This window comes from Anolis carolinensis, chromosome 6 (genome assembly GCF_035594765.1).
Source record: "Anolis carolinensis isolate JA03-04 chromosome 6, rAnoCar3.1.pri, whole genome shotgun sequence".
NCBI lineage: Eukaryota > Metazoa > Chordata > Lepidosauria > Squamata > Dactyloidae > Anolis > Anolis carolinensis.
In genome coordinates, this window is record NC_085846.1 from 32,066,322 (window position 1) to 32,086,098 (window position 19,777).

A 19,777-nucleotide genomic window follows, 5' to 3' on the forward strand; every position below is an offset into this window, starting at 1 on the left:
TGCCTGCAGGCAGTGCTTGTCTCCTTTCAATGTGTCATCATTAAAAGTTACAGGAATAATATTGTCATTACCACAGGAGTTCCTAAGCTTAAAATTGATCCCAACAATACAGTGTGTACTTTTGGTTTTGACTGAAGGACAAATGCCTCGGAATTTTTCCCGCTTTCTTCTTCCTCTGTTTTCCTTAAATTGTAAATATTATTTAACAGTACACAAATATCCATTTCCAACTCTACACCATTAGAATCTTAGTAGTGTTCTTTTTTGCCTCTGCTCTTACCCTAACCCTTCCAACCACCTTCTCCTTTGCCACATGATCTGCTTTTGGAACAGATATTTTTGACCTGCAACTCCCATCAACTCTAATCAGTCCATGTTGAGGGTTGATGAGGCTTGTAGTCTAAGAAGTAGTTCTGACCACACCTGGAATACTGTGTCCAATGCTGGGCAACACAATTTAAGGAAGATGTCGACAAGCTGGAATGTGTCCAGAGGAGGGGGACTAAAATGATCAAGGGTCTGGAGAACAAGCCCTGTGAGGGACGGCTGAAAGAACTGGCCATGTTTAACCTGCAGAAGAGAAGGCTGAGAGGAGACATTGTGGCCATGTATAAATATATGAAGGCAGTAGTTCCCAACCATTTATTGACCAGGGACCACTTGACCAGGGACCACTTTGACCAGGGACCACTCTGCAACATTAGTACCAAAAGGGTTATGAATCAGTTTTTGACCAGTCTTTTGGTTTGGTTATTTGGGGTGCTGATTCACAAAATTGCATTGGATAGACCACATTAGCTCTAGGTTCTGATACAGAACATATGCCACCCAGTAGTGGCCATCTGCTCACCCACAGAAAACCATATTTAATAATCTAGAGCTGATGTGGTCTATCCAATGCAACAGTCAGTTCTGTGGAAAGGACTGGAAATAAAATAAACAAATAAATAAAGAGGAAGGAGGTTTGCGGACCAGATTTTCATTCTCACAGCCCACTGCTGGGCCACGGTCCACAGGTGTGGAACCACTGTGTGAAGGGAAGGCACAGGGAGGAGGGAGCAAGCTCTTGTTAATGTTTTTCCTTCTCAATTCTTAAGTTGTTTCTCTATTACTTTCCATTTTGTTTGTAATTCCCCTTGACTATACTCTCTGGGTTTTTATATATCCGGAGATTCCACCTGAACATTATGAAGAACTTTCTAACTGTGAGAGCTGTTCAGCAGTGGAACACTCTGCCCTGGAGTGTGGTGGAGGCTCCTTCTATGGAGGCTTTTGAACAGAGTCTGGGTGACCATCTGTTGGGGGTGCTTTGATTGTGATTCTCCTGCTTCTTGGCAGGGGGTTGGAGTGGATGGCCCTTTAGGTCTCTTTCAGCTCTATGATTCTAACTGTCTGAGGCACTGAAGGTGCATCTACATTGTAGAATGAATGCAGTTTGACACCACTTTAACTGCCATGGCTTAATGCAATGGATTCATGGGAAATTTATACATGGTCTTTAGTCTTCTCTGCCAAAGAGTGCTGGAGCCTCCGCAAACTACAATGCCCATGATTTCACGTCATTGAGCCATAATGGTTAAAGTCAAACTGCCTTCATTCTACAGTGCAGGGTTTCAGAGAAGGACAGGATCCAAAGTCTGTTGTAATTTTCCCCTTCCTCATCCCACATGCCATAATTAACGATTCTGCCAAAAATTGAACTCAGGTGATTTGGGAAATTAAAGTTATTCCATTTGAGTGCTAAGTCTATGTATAATTACCAAGAGCTTGGAAATGTTCTAGAGGTAAGAATATTTGTGGAGTGGGAAAAGTACTCGTACAAAGCAGCAACTCTCCTGCCTCAGCCTTCTCCATCCCAACATCCTCCAGATGTGCCAGGTTAAAGTTCCCATCATCCCCAGTCAGGATAGTCTAAATCTGGCATCTTAGAAAGAAACAGGTGAAGAAGAAGAAGTCTGTTTTGGGACTTTAGAGGAAATCTTTCTCTGCATTTCTTTTTGCTTTCTTCAAGTCAGATTTTGGTAGACAATAGGAACATTTTTAGAGTGGTTAAAAATCCAAACAGTTGGAAGAAGATAGTGGAGCATTCCTGGGAGGCTCCGAAATTACATTGGGAACCACACAAACACAGCCACCAAGCCACAGTTCCTCCACTCTTTGTTGTATAGCAGTGGTTCTCAACCTGTGAGTCCCCAGATGTTTTGGCCTTCATCTCCTAACAGCTGGTAAACAGGCTAGGATTTCTGAGAGTTGTAGACCAAAACACTCGGGGTCCAACAAGTTGAGAACCACTGCTGTATAGGTTTTGAAACAGAAGAGGGATTCTACATGGGCAGCATATATGTCCTCAGATCTATCCAGGTGATCATAGCACAGAATTGCATGAAATTACATTGAAAAATGGATTGTTGTTGAATGGGCACAAGAAGGAATGAGTTCTGTTTTTCTGTGTGTCCCCATATGTAAGGTGTGTACGCTGTTGCCTAATTAATATATGGAAAGATACAAAATATCTTTACAACCCCCCAAAAAGAGTGCTCAGTTATTCTCAGACACTCATTGAAAAGCATTATGCAGTATGCATTTCTTTTTTGAGTGAAAAGAAGGCAGGAAGAGGAGTTGTTTGGTCATGTCCGATGGTTATATAATACCTAGCGCATAATGTTCTGGCTATTTTTCAAGGCTTCTCGTCTACCTCTCCCATCAGCCTGCAGGGCATTTAGTCAGCCCTTGCTAGACATGACGTGTGGTGCCAATTGCAGGCCATAGCTTTTCCTCCCCAAGCTTGAGCTATAAATTTTCCATCACTAATTTGTCTGTTTTTCGAAGGCACACTTCAGTAGCTGATAAAAACTTGAAAGTCTCTTAAAGGGAGTTGTGTAAAATCACTACAGAAATATATACTGTAGACTAGCAGCCCAAGATCTGAGCACAAGGTGCCTCCCTTACCACTGTGGAAACACATACATACATACACTTGGGCTCTTAATAATGAAGCAACATACGTACCTACTTTTTTGTGTGCAATGGGTATCTAATGTCAACATGGTTGCCAGAAGTTATTACTGCTGCTTCTTTATTGTCTGCAATTTCTTGCATTTCCCTCTTGGTATCCATTATTAAGGGAGCCCTCAGTGGTGCAGTGGATTAAACCACTGAGCTGCTGAACTTGCTGACTGAATCCGGGGAGTGGGATGAGCTCCTGCTGTTAGCCTCAGATTCTGCCATCCTAGCAGTTCAAAAACATGCAAATGTGACTAAATCATTGATGGGAAGGTAACGGCGCTCCATGCAATCATGACAATGCCACAGACAACGCCAACTCTTCGGCTTAGAAATGGAGATGAGCACCAACTCCCAGAGTCAGACACAAGTAGACTTAATGTCAAGTGTATACAAATGGGGGGGGGGGGGAGGCTGCATCTAATGAGATCCTAAGTTATTTTAGCACCTGAGACAGAATACAAATTGAATATCCTTTATCCAAAATGCCTGGGACCAGAAAGATTACATATATCGGGGGGGGGGGGGGGCAGATTTTTGAGTACTTGTACACATAATGAAATATCTTGGAGATGGAAGCCAGGTGTTAACAAAAATTCATTTATATTTTTTATATACAGTGTTCCCTCACTTACGTTCCAGGACCACCCACAATAAGTGAAAATCCGCAAAGTAGGGACACTGTATTTATTTTAATATTTATACATTATTTTAGTAGTTAGACACTATTTTAAGTCTTTATCAACTAATTGTGTGTTAATAAATCACCTCTTTCTCCTCCCGTTGCTGCTTGGGCTCCTTTTCTCTCCCTTTGGCTTCTCCTTCCTCCCTTCCTTAGGCTATAAATTGTAATTTTTTATTATTTATAATAGTCTTTTAGAGTTTACTGAAAAATCACAAAAGAGTGAATCCGCAATAAGCGAACCGCAAAATAGCGAGGAAACACTGTATACCATATGATATATATATATATATGTGTGTGTGTGTGTGTGTGTGTGTGTGTGTGTGTGTATCCTGAAGTATTTTGGATTTCAGAATTCCAGATAAGGAAGGCACATCTGTATTCTACAAGCAGCTTACCCACAGTTTTATGACAAGGAAGGATCTTTGTTGTTTATCATTGCTCAGTTTTTATTCCAGGGGTGTGGTGCTTGTATGATTTTCTGCCTTAGAGCCAGCAAGCCTTGTGTTCCATGAAACATGACCTGAAATAATTGTCTATTTTGTTATTGACCCTCGGGAAGCAAAACATGCTAGCCAGTCTTTGGAAAGTGATTTACTTTTTTCTCCAAAGGCCACAGTTTACTCTCATGTCATTCTGGAGACAGTGAATCCACTCCTAAGTTTTGTTCTAACTAAAATTGTTAACCAAAGTACTGAATTGTCCCAGGGATGAGATTTAGTATCTTGCATAGCTCTTCTAACAATTCAGGCCAAAACCCAAAGACGTTTGCCACTCCACTGAGAAGGAAATTTTCACCTGTTACAGTCGTTCTTTCTCCCTCCTGCCCTCTACCTACTGCCATGATGCTAAAATCCATTCTTGAGCGGAATGTTCATAATAGGTTTCTTGTCTTCATAGGATCTCATTTGCTTGGAATTTCTCCCTGAATGAAGCAAGCCTAGGAAAAAACATAGATCACTTCAGAAGACTTCATCAACAGTGAAGAATGTCAAAAGTCATCCCCAACCACGTGGTACGGGTTGGACAAACAGTATGTGTTTCATCCCAGGAAGAGCACACTTGTTTGCATCACCCTAAAGGATGCTTGTCCTGTCAATCTTTGCCAGTGCAATGTTTGTATTATTCAGTGGAAGGATGGGAAAAACAGACTTCATTGACTCAAACCAATGCATGTTCACTACCCAAGAAGAACATCTATGACTCTTGTAGATGCACTCCAGAGGACATGCCTATGGCCTCTCCAAACCTTGGGGGCAATTGTGTGCAAGAAAAACCTGTAGAACCAAGCAATAATGACTGTCCGATCTCTCCTACATTGGATATATCAATTGAAAAGTTGAACCGCCTTATCTTGGAAATCGACCCGACATTTCAACCTCTGCAAATGAATCCAGCCCAGACACAGAGTCCTATTCAAGTTCCTCAAGTGGCGGGCCAGAAACCTGAACCAGATTCTCCAGGTAAAGTGTTAAATGCATCAGGTTACAGGGGTCAGCCAACAGAGACTATTAGATGTCCCAAATATTTTGTTCTTGAGTCTTTTCTAAATATATTGGAATATTCATAGGATTAGTTTTCTACCCAAAAGTGGCCCTCCCAAAACATGTGATTTTATATTTATCAGTGCTTAACAAAGAGACCACACATTAAATTCAACAAAGATGCAGGTGTAAATCTAATTAAATGTATATTGGATTCAGCATGTTCTCATATGTTTGTTTAAAAAATTACAAGTTCCTGGGCTTTAAGGTATGCAAAAAATTCTCTCCCCCTCCTCTTATATTAATTAAAAACAAAGGCTAGTGCTGAGGTGAAGAACTATATCCCTTGTAATCCCTAATCACTGCCCGTGTTAAATAGGATTGGTAAGAGTTGTAAGCATTACATTTGAAAAGCCAAAGGTTTCACATTATTGTCCAATTAGGACCCCAAGGGCCAGGGAGTGGAGCAGGTAGGACTTATAATAGTGGTATTTCAGTATTTCTTTGCCTTCCTCTGGGAAACAAGAGACATGATGTCTTGTTCTGAGCAAGAAAGCCTATGTGAATTCCCTAGATCAAGCAGAAATGAGATCCTGGATCTCCCAAGTCCCAGACCCTTATCAACTTCTACATCACACTATGTAAGGAAGAACATTACTAGACATCTATATATGGAGGAGCAGTTCATCAAGTGAGTCTCCACCTGTAATCTGAAGTCCAGAAACAGGCTTGCCACCTTACCTGTTGTTAAGGACAATTACAGATAAGACGATACATCCCAAATCATCTTGTTCCAGTTTCTGAGGACTGTTGTTGGTTAGTTGCCACAGTTTTGGTTAGCTCCACAATGACTGTGCCATCTATAACACCTGACTGACCTGTCTGGATGGTAATGTCTTAGATGTACCAGTGGATTAGATGCAATATTACACCGCTATGTGTGTGCACTCACTTGCCTGCTCACGCAAACATATACGCACATGCTTTCCTTCGTGCAGTTGGCTTGACTGGGTCTGGAGGCAGGAGAGCTTGTATAGACAAGCCTACTTACTCATTCTAAAACTCCGGAGATGCCTCAAAGGGTGTTCCATGTGGCCTATGCCAAAGGCAATAAAGGATTATTTGTTTTCCCTCCCAATCTTACTCTCCCCTCTCCACATAGTCTTTGAACTATGGCAGCCAGGCATGTCAGTAAATTAAAATAAAAATAAATTGCAGCTCTGTGGGGCCAGCCTAAACCATTTTGCTGCCTGAGGGGAAAAGCTCTCTTCTTACCAGCTGGAGCAGCGGCAACAAGATAGGACCCTTTACCACAACAAAGGGCTGTAGATTAGTTGAGGGTGTATATTAGTTGAGGGTGTATAAAAGAGGCTGGATGGGTCATATAGCTCTTTTCTACAAGCCAGAGCGAAAAAAGTCCAAGGGGTCTGGAGTACCAATGGTGTGTGCCACTGCTGTTCTCTGTGATCTGCTTCCCGAAACAATTGCCTCACTCTGCCTAATTCTAGGCAACTCCATATCATTCTTCACACTTCCTGATTTATATTAATGTAAACATTTGCAGATATTAATATTCTGATACACCCAATCTTATCTGAATCAGAATGTAACTAATATTTTTTCCTGGATTTTTCACTTGGCAATGTGGAGGAAACAGAGCCACCAGAAAGCCTTCTAGCAATAATCATTGGGCAAGATCTGGACTTCGTCAAACTCAGACTTACAGACTCATGGTTATAACTAACAATTGTAGCTACTAAAACATAGGTAGTGTATTCTAAATATAAAATAGCCAGCTTGACACAGTTTTAGGAATGTTAGGAATTCCAGGAGACCAGGGTTCAAAGACACATTCAGCCATGAAAACCCATGGAATGATCTTGAGCAAATCAGCCTATGAATAAATCTTGCCAAGACAACCTTTAATGGAATTACTATAAGCTGGAGACATCTTAAACACACGTGACAACTCTGTGTTTATCTAGTTACAGCCTAAAGAGTTGGAAGGGCATTGTAAGACATCTAACTGAAACCTGCAACCAGTGAAGGAAAGAGTTGGAGTGCCATCCCTAACAAATGGCTTGTCTAGCTTCCACTTGATGGTTTTCGGTGATAGTTTCCAAACTCTCTGAGTAACCAGTTCCATTGTTGGACTGCTCATATCATCAAGGTTTTTCTCCTATTATTCATATGAGGTGGGGATGGTTTTACAAGATTAAGGAAACCTACTTAAGTCCTTTCTTGCAATGGAGGATTTGCTATTGTACTTGATTGCGCCTCCTATTTCTGGTAACCCTAAGGCAAACCTATCACTGGGGTTACTTCACAGAATGTGTTCAGAAGGGCTTCCCTTTCTATATGTGTATTTCTATATCAAATGAAATGCATCTCAGGAAAGTCAGCATGAGATCATTGCCTTGCTGCAGTCAAAACAGTTTTGAGGTGGGGCCTTGCGCAAGCTCTACATACTTGCCTCCAGATGTTTTTCATCTGGAGTCAGGTAGAGGCAAGAAGAGGAAAGCACTGAAGCATGCGTCCCCACCCTCTTGTGCAGGTGCCAACAACCAGTGCACACACAGTGATACAATGAGCGGTGAGATGACTCTCCAGAATACAAGCCATGCTTTGGCAGAACTGTTTGCTTTCCGGATCTAGGGAGGTGGTCCACTATAGCAGGAAAAGATAAATGCCTGAAATCAAAGCAGTGGCCCTTAACTTAGATGCACACATGGTGAATCCCACACATTCCTGTTTAGAAATCCATGTGGAGCCCAGTTGGAAGGGCCATCGTGCCTAATCCCTGGTCATGTAGAAATACACAATCAAAGCACTCCCCACAGAAGACCATCCAGCCTCTGTCCAAAATCTCCCAGAGAAGAACACTCCACCAGATTCCAAAGCAGAATATTCCACTGTCAAACAGTTCTTACCATCAAGATGTTTTTTTCATAATGTTGAGGTGGGATCTCTTTTCCTATGGAGACAGTCCCCAAGTTATGGACAAGATGGGTTCTGTAGGTTTGTTCTTAAGTTGAATTTGTTTGTAAGTCAAAACAGGTATGTTTTAAAGTGTAACTCCAGCTATATGTGTAACTAGACCTAGATAAATATATGCAAGCTTTGGACAGTTTAGAGAAGGGTTAACACCCCTGTGGAATTTGTTTTGCTGCCTGTGCCTCTGTTCAGAAGGTTTCGCCTCACTTTTTGTCCATGACCATTGGATTTTGAAAATGTGTCTTGTTGTGGAAATATGGATTGGTGATAAAGCTTCAGTGGAGAGACATTTTCCCCATTCTAACTCTGTCAGGAGTCAATTTCCCTTCAAGATGTAGATTTCTTTCACTTCCTGTTGTCTCACCCCCGTTCTTAACTATGAGTCATTTGTAAGTCAAATGTTTGTAACTCGGGGACTGCCTATAGTTTGAATCCATTGCTCTACATCTTAAAGTAGTTCTACATGGAAGGAGTCTTGATTATCCAGGGGTGCTGAAACCAATTCGGCACCACTGGAAGACTACCGTTACCATTCCCCTTCGGTTTGCATCATAGCAAGACCACCAGTTGCAAAATGGCAATTGTTAATGGCTCATCACTTAGACTGATATTTTAGAAGAAATAGAACAAAGGCTAGCCTTTGTTGAGTTTTGACTGATCTTCTATATGGTTGTGGGGTTTCCAGGTGTTTTGGCCTACAACTCCCAGAAATCCCAGTTTACCAGCTGTTAGGATCTCTGGGAGTTCAAGGCCATAACAACTCACAGGTTGAGAACCACTGATCTACACTCTAAAATCAATGCAATTCTTAACTGTCATAGCTCAATGCTACAGAATCATGGGAGTTGTAGTTTATTAATGCTCTAGAGATCTTTGTCAGGAACTGCTAAAGATCTTGTAAAGCTACAAGTCCTATGATACTATACATTAAAGCATATTAGTAAAAGTGGTGTCGAACTGTATTAATTCTACAGTTCATATGCACCCTTAATGCAAGCTGGCACAATAGCCCTCTTTCCCATCTTTCTCCACTTTAGCTGCTGGGGGTGACTGTTGCCTTCAGGAAAATGTTCTCCTCAATTTTGTCTTTTGTTTGTTTCTTTTTACCAGAAATAAAGTACATCGAAATGTCTCCAACCAGAGCAAAGGCTGTGGAGTCTTGCCAGAATTCCACCAGTTCTTCCAGTACTTCGCTCTCCACATCTTCTCTGAACAACAGAAATCTGTTTACTTGTGGAAGGATCCAGGGAGACACTGTTGATGGCAACAGCCACATCGCCTTCCTGAGTGGCCGTGATTCTGGAGGTGGCCCCCAGCGTCTCCCACCCACAGGGAGGCAGTCACCTGCTTGTATCCAAATGTCTGAGAGCATCTGTATTCCTCAGGGGAACCCAAACCACTGTATCGCCTATGGGTCCAGTTCCCACTTGACTTCTTCCCCAGTCACTGAGAATTTGTTGAAGTTTTCCCAGCATGGGAGAATGATGCAGCGGTGCAGCGAGACTTCTGTGCTTTCAGCAAGCCCTGGATCAGACACTAGTTACATTTTTGGAAGGTATCATTTATGTTTGTATACTAATAGCAATTTATCCTGCAAATATATTGATACTTGTCTAAGAGCCAAAATGACACCATCCAGATACGATACTGAGGAAAGCTCAGGAAAAGCACAAACACTGCAGATTCCTAAATATCTGGGGAAGGGGTGAGAAACATGGCCGGCTGGTCTATATTCTAAGCCAAATCATGTATGCAGTAACATTTTTCTTTTGTGGATCCTATTTGTCTCCTGTAAATTCTCACTTCTTATGGTGGAAGGGTCTATATACAATAATAGCCATATCCATAGGCATCTGTTTAGGTAAAAAAAGTTTCTCGGGGCACATCTATATGAGACACTTAATGCAGAGCTGGGCCATAGTAGTCATATTCCGGATCAGCCCCAAGGAGAGCTACACTGGCCATCTTCATCTTCAGTGTCTAAACCAGCCAGTTAATTCAACCTCACCAACATACCTATGTCATTTTTCTTGTCACTTTAATTGTGGTGACAGAGCTCCCAAGAGCTCTTGGCCATCGATTGACACTTTTGACAATGTCATGAATTGTCAACACAGAGAGGGGAGCAGCAATAGGAGGAGATCCATTTGATATTTTTAAATAGTTCTGCAAAACTCAGAGCTCTGCTAGTTTCCTATTTCTACGTAAATAGAACTATGACAAGTTAAGGAGAAAGTAGAAGGAGTGTATGGGGAAAGCAGCACAATTATCCCCCAAGAACATCTTGCCAAGGACTCCACAGATAGGTCATTGATCCTGTGTTGGAATAGTGGTGGAAGGAAGATGATAACAGGGCATAGAAGGAAAGAGGTGTCACATGGCCAGGACTGCTATTCCTTGTCTGAGGAAAGATGGCAAGGGGCCAATTTTATTAGCTGTTGCTTGCCACACACTTAAGTACTCATAAAGATTTTTAAGCTCCCTTCACCCATCACTATGACTAAATAAATCATCATCAATTTACATAACAAAAATTGGGGAAATTTCAAATGTGAAACCTGCTTATTCCACAAAGGCACCGGATATAGATAGCTCATGTGGAATTACAATAGAAAATTGCAAACTGGGATTTTGGGGGGGGGGGGGAGAGAGATTAGTAATTTCCAGAGGAAATCCACCTGTTTTTATTCCTCCCACTTCCAAATCAAAGTGAGTACAGTTGGCCCTTCACATTTGCAGATTTAACTTTTGAGGATTTGATTGATATGTTCTCTCTAGGAATCTTTAGTTCATCCAGCATGATTCTATGTTGACCAGTATTGCACTAGAGGACCTAGAGATTCCTAGCAAAAATACTTCTCTAGGAATTTGTAAGTCTTCCAGAACAAGTCTATAGTCACTTTTGAGTGACTATAGAATTACACTGAAGAATCTAGAGATTCCTAGAAAGATGTTCCCTAGGCAAAAAATACTTATTTACAGTTTTTCTAGTGTTGTGAGGGTCCTGCACCCCTAATCCCTATGAAAGTGGAGGGATTATTGTATACCAAAAGGAAGGTTTATGGCTAGCAGGTTACTTTGGGGATTATGGTTTTGATTGATAGTGGTTTCCCTCTCCTGTCTTTGAAAGCACAAGTAGGTGTTGAACCAGATAGCACAAGAATGGTCTTCCTCACTTTGCATTATTTTTACAGCATCTAATTTGCTATATAAATGTTATATAAGCAGAGTAAAGATGATATGTGGAAATCCATGCACTCACACTCACACATTCCATGCACAGAAACCAACTGGACAGGTAGTTGAACATTACTTCAGTACTGGCTATAGAACAGGGTCTACAATCACCACATGAGAGCACAGCAAACCAGTTTAGGTGGATGCAGAAAAGGTCATGTGTACTACCTGTTGGTGGAATAGTTGGTGAATTTATAAGGAAAATTCAGATGTTGCCATAACAACAGCCCTCCCCAAAAAAATCTCCTGTCTGAAGTAGTTTCCTTACTTCATGGTAAGGCTGACCCTATGTGAAAATATTTAGTACTATGTGAGTGTGTATTGCTATATGACTATTTAGTAATAGTAATCAAAATAGTAATGTATTAATTTCCATTAATTCTTCTATATCTACTTTCTCTTTTGCAGCAGCACACAGTCACTTTCGAGCAATGAACCAGAAATTCCTCAGATCAGGTCAACAGGAAGTCCTTCCTCGGTTGGCTCCCTCTGTGGATCTCCTGTTAGCTCCATTGGCTCAAGTTGTTACTACTCTGGCACCTCTAGTCCTCAGAAAGGGAATTCCTCCTTACCTCAGCTATATCAAAAGGGACAAGTTCATGGTTGTTCTCCTTCACCCACTGCAAACTCCTCTCCCACCATCCCAATTGTGCTCATCAATGGTCGTCCAGACGATAGTGAGATATCTCCCAGATCTTGCAGGATTCACGGAGGTTCTTTCAAACTGAAGATGACACAGCCTAGTTCTGGCACATTTTCAAGCATCAATCGTTCCAACAAATCCTCTTCAGAGAGTTCTCTCTCCTCCTCTTCATCTTTGGATAGTAAGTTATCCCAATAGCCAATGCATTGTCAATATAATGCAAGTTGATACCACTTTAACTGCCACATATCAAAGTGCATTAATTTAACAGTGTAGATGCTACTTAGAAATCTATAGATTGTCCAGGATGACTTTATTGTCAGCTTCCAACAAATATTGGACACAGAGTCATGCCTGAGGACAAGGATTTGTAAAGATGTTTTCTCCCATGTTAAAAAATAATGCCTTCCCCCAAGTTTTTTTTTTATTACTTTCACAGGAGTCCTGCAACCATAAATACTACAAAGGTAGAAGGCCTGGTATATTTTTAAAACTAACTTTCAAAACTCAGTTAAACAAAAGAAAACAATCCTCTCCCAACAATTTCTCAAATTCTTCTAGTCATCTTTCATGCTAACATATTTGATTATATTATATCCTTTTCCCTTCTGCAGGCTATTCCAAAGAAGCCCAAACAGCCATGAAGTTTGTGATGGACACCTCCAAATATTGGTTTAAACCAAGCATCACACGAGAGCAAGGTAAAATAAGGCACGAGGGCCAACGAGAAGGTATGGTGGGAGCAGTCAATCTAATGTATGGATCTAACATTGAACATGTTTAGCCAGAGTGCTTAGCACACAGTAGTTTCTTCTCGAATGCAGGAGCTGTGTGAACTTCTACTTTCGTTCTAGGTACTGTGGAGAGGCTATGCTCTTGTTTTCAGTTCATGAAATGTTAGCTTATGCAAACTGCAGTCTGTTAACAAGATGATATCAAAACATAATCAATGTCCAGCATGATGAGGCAAATACCAAGGCCTATGGGTCTTCGGGGGGGGGGGGGGGGGGCACATCATTCAGTTGGTTGATCTTCAGCTTTACTTTTAACCCAAGAATTTCCTAGGAAGGCAAGCTAGTGGTCCTATAAAGTAGTGGTTCCCAACCTGTGGGCCGCAGATCGGCAGTAGTCTGTAAGAATGAAAATCTGGTCTGCGAAGCTCCTTCCTCTTTTTTATTTATTTTATTAATTTTATTTGTGCTCCTTTCTGCAAAGCTGACCATTATATTGGATAGACCACATTAGCCCTAGATTATTAAATATGGTTTTCTGTGAGCGAGAAGATGGCGACTACTGAATGGCATATGTTCTGCATCAGAAACTAGAGCTGATGTGGTCTATCCAATGCAATTTTCTGAATCAGCACCCCAAATAATCAAACTGAATCTAAAGTTGACCAAAACTGATTCATAACCTTTTTGGTACTGTTGGAGAGTGGTCCCTGGTCAAAGTGTTTCCTGGTCAAAGTGGCCCCTGGTCAAGAGAGCCCTGTTAAAGTGGTCCCTGGTAAAGTGGACTCTAGTTATAAAAAAAAAAAAAGGTCGGGAACCAAGCAACATGGCAGTTGCCATTGGCGTGGTCCTTCCATGAGGGAAGATCACTATGGAAGAGAAGCAAAGAGCATTTTAGGAATGGCTCCACCACTGACACTTCTCAAAAAAGCACAAGAAAATCCACCTACTATTCTGATGGGGTTCTCACAGAAGATACAGAAGTCAAGGATTTTGGGTAGATGAGTTGACTGCAGACCTACAGGGAGGCAATTCTCCAGCATTCAGCCAAGATAAAATATATGTTACTTGGAAGAGACACTTGGCTTTCCATGCCCAGGAGCCAGTTCTGAAAAGGACAGCTAGTGCTGGCAAAGTTTGCACTGTTGGGGATTTTTTGGCCTTCAAGATGATTTGGACTCACCTTCCCATAATGTCTTAGCATTGGCCAGCCTTGCTGGAACTTCTGAGAGTTGAACTCCAACAGATTTAAAGAGTGAAAGATTGTCTGCCATTGTTGGGTATATTTGTTTTCTTGTCAGGCCCTCCTGTTCAAACAAATAATTCCTCTCAACATATCAGAGATCCTATATGGTATAGTATTATTATCTGGTTCTTCTGTTGTGAATTGGCAAGATTAAGCAAGTCTATCTTTTTTCAATCCTTCCATCTCTGCAAACTGGGGAATAATAGTATATCTTACAGCAGGCTATGGCAATTCATTTATCTGCTCATTCCAGTATTCAGTCGTGGCACCATTGAATTTGATACCATACAAGCAATGAATAAATTGATATGAAATAAAAGCAACAAATATTATTACTCTCTTAGATATTCTTTATAAGATACCCAACGTCTTCCTTAATGTGATATTTTCCTAATTGTGTGTTTTTACACAGCTGTCCAACTGCTGATGGATGAATCCCCAGGTTCTTTCATCATGAGGGATAGTACGTCTTATCGTGGCTCATTTGGCTTAGCTATGAAAGTCTGCGGTAGCAAACCAGGTACAAAAAATTCCCTTTGGGTGAACTGGAAGCTAACTTGGCCAAAGCATTTATTTTCCAAGACATGTTGGAAATTAAACCATAAAGACAATTTGTTTGAAGTTTCCTAGTCTCTATATTGATGAGCCATAAAACAGATGGGATGAACAGGGAAATAGATTAGAATGCACTGGAGTTTTCCCAACCACCCAGTAGCTGGAAGATGCTTTTTAAAAAGAATTCAAATTGGAGAAAGGCACATAGCAATCGTATAATTGAAAAGTTGTTATCTAGTTGCTCAAAAGAACCCTATTTCTGTATGGATGTAAATCTTCATGCTACTTGGCCTTGCATGCAAGGACATTTTTTCCCCTCTTTCTGGGGAAAACGAAGATTTCTATTCACCTCTTAACAGATATTAGCTTTTGGTAACCTTTTCTGGGAAGTAATTCTGTCCATCAATGAGCATTGTTTTTCAGTGTAGAGAACCATATTTTTCAACAGAAATATACGTAGTGAAACCATTTTTTTTCTGTCTAGAGAAAGTGTACTACAGACAGAGGGGAAAAAAACATATATTAGTACCCCAGAAGACTTCCCCAAAAATTATTGCTACTCTTTTCTTCCTGGGGCTTCCCAATGGAAAAGCCATTCATGTGCTAGGAAACAAAGAGAAACAAATGTTCTTTCTGCCCTGACATCTTAATAAAACAAGAGTTCAGAGCAAGTCATTCACATCCCGATCAGTGACTAATGCAGAAAAGCACCGGGTGGCATCCCTTCAGGCTGTATGAGTCTTTGGAGTCTCAACGTAAGTAGTGGTTGAATGACTCAACCATCATTGACTCAGCCATCATTGATGCAAAGAGACTCCAGGCAGCTTTCCCATACACTTTGAGCAACAGCATCCTGTAATTAATTCATTTATTTTTCATTGCCCACTTTCTTTGTGACGTACAAAGAATTCCTGGAAACTACCAAAGATATCTATAAGTACCATGATACCTTGACTTAAAAAATTAATTTGTTCTGTGACTGAGATCTTAACTCAAATTGCTCTTATCTCAAAGTGAATTTTCACATTGAAATGCTATTTATCCATTTGGGCATGTCCTGGTTTAACATTTGAGGATGTGCTGATTTAATTTTTGCAGATTTTGGGGATCTGATTCATATGTTGAATCTCTAATTCAGCTTCCGCCAGAAGTTGACTAAAGTGTCATACTGGAGGACCCAGAAATTATCTAGGCATTTATAGGTCCTACAACACAATTCTATGGTCAAGGTCTGACACTTTTCAAAAAGCCAATTTAAATCTGAATTTTGCACAAAGTCAGATGTAACTGTTTTTTGTTTTGTGTTTCCAAAAGTTCAATTTCAAACCTATTTCACATCACACTGTTTTGCTTTTCAAGGTGAAAAAAGCTGTGATCTCATCAGGCATTTTCTCATTGAGTCCTCTGCCCGGGGAGTGCATCTTAAAGGGGCCGATGAAGAACCATATTTCGGTAGGATAGTCTTTTTTTTCTTTCCATTCTAGTTAGTTTTAAATCTGAGAGGCTAAATCTGTTACATTGTTTTGTCTAATTAGTCTGCACGTCAAAAATATTGTATTTCAGATTCATTTGTTTTTCTGGAAGCTTCGCAATTTTTAATTGTCCCCCCTTTTCCTCAGAAATTATTCATATAAGTCCCAAGTCCTTCTCCCCTCTCAATCTTAGTCTCCTCCCCCATGAAAACATCTTGCTACACCCTTGTAGCTATATATTCCTAAATAGTGAATATAAGATAAAAACAATTTAAAGTAATTCTTCATTAAGTGTTATTACATTCATTATAAACCCCTCATCATTAACAGATAAATTCCCTCACTCATACTTGGAAAAGTATTTTTAAATACACTTAATTTTACTCTAATAAGATAATGTCTATAACCCTGATAAGTAATACAGAACAAGAAGAACCTCGATTGACCATGAAACTGATAATGGACTATTATATTGACATTTCATTCTTTTTTCCCATTAACTATAGTGCATTTAGGATGATTGAAATACAGACACACACACAACTCAAAATGGCAGGATATTGGGAGCATAAAAATGTGCTTTGGACCTGCATCAAACTCAAGGGAAATACTTTGCTTGTCCCTGACCCAAACCCACAAACTATGGGAGGCCAACAACACAATGAGGTTAGGCAGCTGGGACTCAAAGTGATGGGTACACATCCTTCCTCTTCTGCTCAGAGATGCATCGTAAATAATGGTAACCCACACACATACCCCAGAACTATCAGAATCCTCTTCCAAAGAATACCCGAACTGAAAATCTGCATCAGTTTCCCAGAAGATGAAAAAGAAATACTTGCCACTAATTCATAAATAAATAAACAAATCACTGGCAGTTCGCATGAAAACTAATTGTTTGGGCAGATATGGAGGAATGCAGAGGTTTCAAGAACACGGCGTACCAACCACTTTCTCTGTCTCTTTTCTGCAGGAAGCCTTTCAGCATTTGTATATCAACACACTATTATGCCTTTGGCATTACCCTGCAAACTGGTCATCCCGAGTCAAGGTAAATTTGAAAATTTTAGCAAATAATTCCTATTGTTGTGTGCCTTCTAGTCCTATCTGTTGTTTGGGAAGCCTAAAGCAAACCTATCACGAGGCTGGTTTGTGAAGAGAGGCCTTTGCCTTTGCCTCACTCTAAGGCTGAGAAAGTGTGACATGCTTAAGATCATCCAGCGAATTTCCATGGCTGAGCAGGGATTCCGGCTCTGCTTTCCAGGGTCATGATCCAATGCTCAAATCACTACACCACACTGTATACTCTGCCCAAATGTGGTATTATCAGTGGACTGGAAACATTCTCCACTTAAATTAGAGAATTATGGGACTATTAGACAGAATTAATAGGACCACACAATAAGTAGAGAAGATGGAGGAGGATGTTTGAGGGAACTGGTGATTGTTGGGGTGTGCATTTGGGAAAAGGAAAAGGCCAGCAAAAAAAGAAGACTTCTAAGAATTGTTGAGCCCACTGCTAGAAGGAACAAGAAATATCCTATCATCTGAGAACCTGAGAAAATCAAAGAGAGAAAATAGATCAGAAACTCTAAGGCCTATCTTAGAATCCAGGAAGGTTCCCATGGACATGTTCACTTATAATGTGGTCCTACGTTATCTAGTAAAGTGGTTCTCAACCTGTGGGTCCCCAGATGTTTTGGCCTTCAACTCCCAGAAATCCTAACAGGTGAGAAACTGGCTGGGGTTTCTGGAAGTTGTAGACCAAAACACCTGAGGAACCACAGGTTGAGAACTACTGATCTAGTGCTTCCTTGTTTAAGAACAGTACATTAAATTTTGTTTGAAGAGAAATGGGTGACCAATGCAACTGATGCAAATAACACCTGAAGGATGACCTGGATCAACATTTGAATCCCAGTAAAATTTACTGTCAACACACTAAGAAGAAGGAATCTATTATTTTTAAGGATTGCTTTTCTCCTTCTCTGTTTCTTTCTCTTTCCCCCTCTATGTAGCCTAAAGAGGCTGGTGGCCTTTCCGGAGGTTATCTTATCCGTGTGTTAGGATTGTACAGCTTGGATCTTCCGGGGAGGCCCTTCTCTCACCCCTCCTCTGTCTCAAGCACGGTTGGTGGGGACGAGGGAGAGGGCCTTCTCGGTGGTGGCCCCCGAGCTCTGGATCTCTCTCCCCAGGGAGATTAGACTGGCACCTTCATTGTCCATCTTCCGCCGGGAAATAAAAACGTTATGGTGCTCTTTTGAGTGAGGAAGCCCATTAGACATGTAACTGTTTACAAATTGTACTGCACTTTATCATCGTCCCTCACTCTATATGTTTTTGGCGTTTTAATATGACCGTCCTCCCATTATTCCCCTGCTCATTCTTATTTTATTCATGGACCCTACTCAGAGTCTTTGCACTAGTCACTCTTTGTATATGTAGTAATTGATGTTCAGGTTTTAATTCATTGTTATATTATATTGCTTGTTTTATATTGCTATCTTGTTTTTAAATCACTGATTGTATGTAAATTTATGTTGTTGCTGGGCTCATCCCCGTTTAAGCTGCCCTGAGTCCCTTCGGGGAGATGGACTTATTATTATTATTATTATTATTATTAATAATAATAATAATAATAATATCCCTCCAAATATAGCCAGTGATCATGTTGGTTGTGTGGTTTTGGGAACTATAATATAAATGATGGTCATAAGTTCTGAATGATCAAATTTTGCCTGTGTGTTGTAGTTGACATGCTCTGCTCTTCAGTCACCTGTGTCTTCATAGTTGTTTGCCTTTCACTTCTGTTCCAGATTTTATTGGAGGAGAAGAGAAGTCTGTAGCACACACGGAAGCCACTCTTCCAGTTTCAGAGAAGGCTGCTGGTGAGAGTTATGGGATAAATTCATATTTATTCAGGGATTACTGCTAGGCATTAATGTTACAAATGCACATCTGTTGTTCAGTCCCAATGTCATTTTGGTATGCTCTTATTGTGAAGAAACTTCATTTTGCCCCCATTCAAACTATAGTTTGATTGATGCCTGATTGATATATTTCTCTTGACTCGCCAAGGAACAGTCTTCACTTCCATGACTGCATTGTGCATAATCTTGGGAAATGTATTTATTTTTGGCTATGAATCCCAGATTGCTTCATGCAGAATAGCAAGTGGCTTGTGCTTGGAAGGTTTTGTGAGGTCTCGTGAATGGTGCAAACCCATGTATGATGTCTCCTAACATGAATTCTCATAAGAATCGATAAAAAGAAATCCTTGTAGCCCCAGCTGTTCCCAGTTCTAAGATCTTGCTGCAGCAGCTTTCTTGTTCAAAATCAGTTTAAAAATCCAGTCCAATCAGGTCTGTCTGAAGACTAGAGGGTCCAGATCTGGAGACCTGGAAGGTCTAATTCCAATCCAGTTATTCCCTTGTGATGCCTTTTTCAATGTGATGCCTTTTTCAAATCTGCAGTGCAGTTCAAGACCCATCCTGTCAAATGTGGATGAGGGAGAATGAGAGTCCTTTTCCAGCATGCTTTAACATTAGCTTTTAACATTCGATTCTATTTTATTTATTTTAATGCTATATCACTACAGTGAAAAAATCTATAGTCAAACCTCCACATTTGTTGAGGTTAAGGGCACAAGATCCCTGTGAAAGTAGGGAAAATGTGAATTCAAAATACTATTTTTTTTACCTGAGACAATACATCACTAGGAATTTCTAGG

The 19,777-nt window shown here is 40.6% G+C and overlaps 1 protein-coding gene across 2 annotated transcripts in view; it reads left to right on the forward strand.

Annotated features, from left to right (window-relative positions):
- tns4 (tensin 4) overlaps positions 1-19,777 on the forward strand; it is a 45,585-nt gene that overhangs the window by 18,310 nt on the left and 7,498 nt on the right. For both annotated transcript variants that reach the window (XM_062957419.1, XM_008113375.3), the window contains exons 2-9: positions 4,586-5,148; positions 9,274-9,718; positions 11,809-12,224; positions 12,658-12,744; positions 14,433-14,540; positions 15,935-16,027; positions 17,021-17,098; positions 18,864-18,935. In XM_062957419.1, coding sequence (XP_062813489.1) covers positions 4,674-5,148; positions 9,274-9,718; positions 11,809-12,224; positions 12,658-12,744; positions 14,433-14,540; positions 15,935-16,027; positions 17,021-17,098; positions 18,864-18,935 — 1,774 coding nt within the window. In that variant the 5' untranslated portion in view covers positions 4,586-4,673. The remainder of the gene's footprint in view (positions 1-4,585; positions 5,149-9,273; positions 9,719-11,808; positions 12,225-12,657; positions 12,745-14,432; positions 14,541-15,934; positions 16,028-17,020; positions 17,099-18,863; positions 18,936-19,777) is intronic.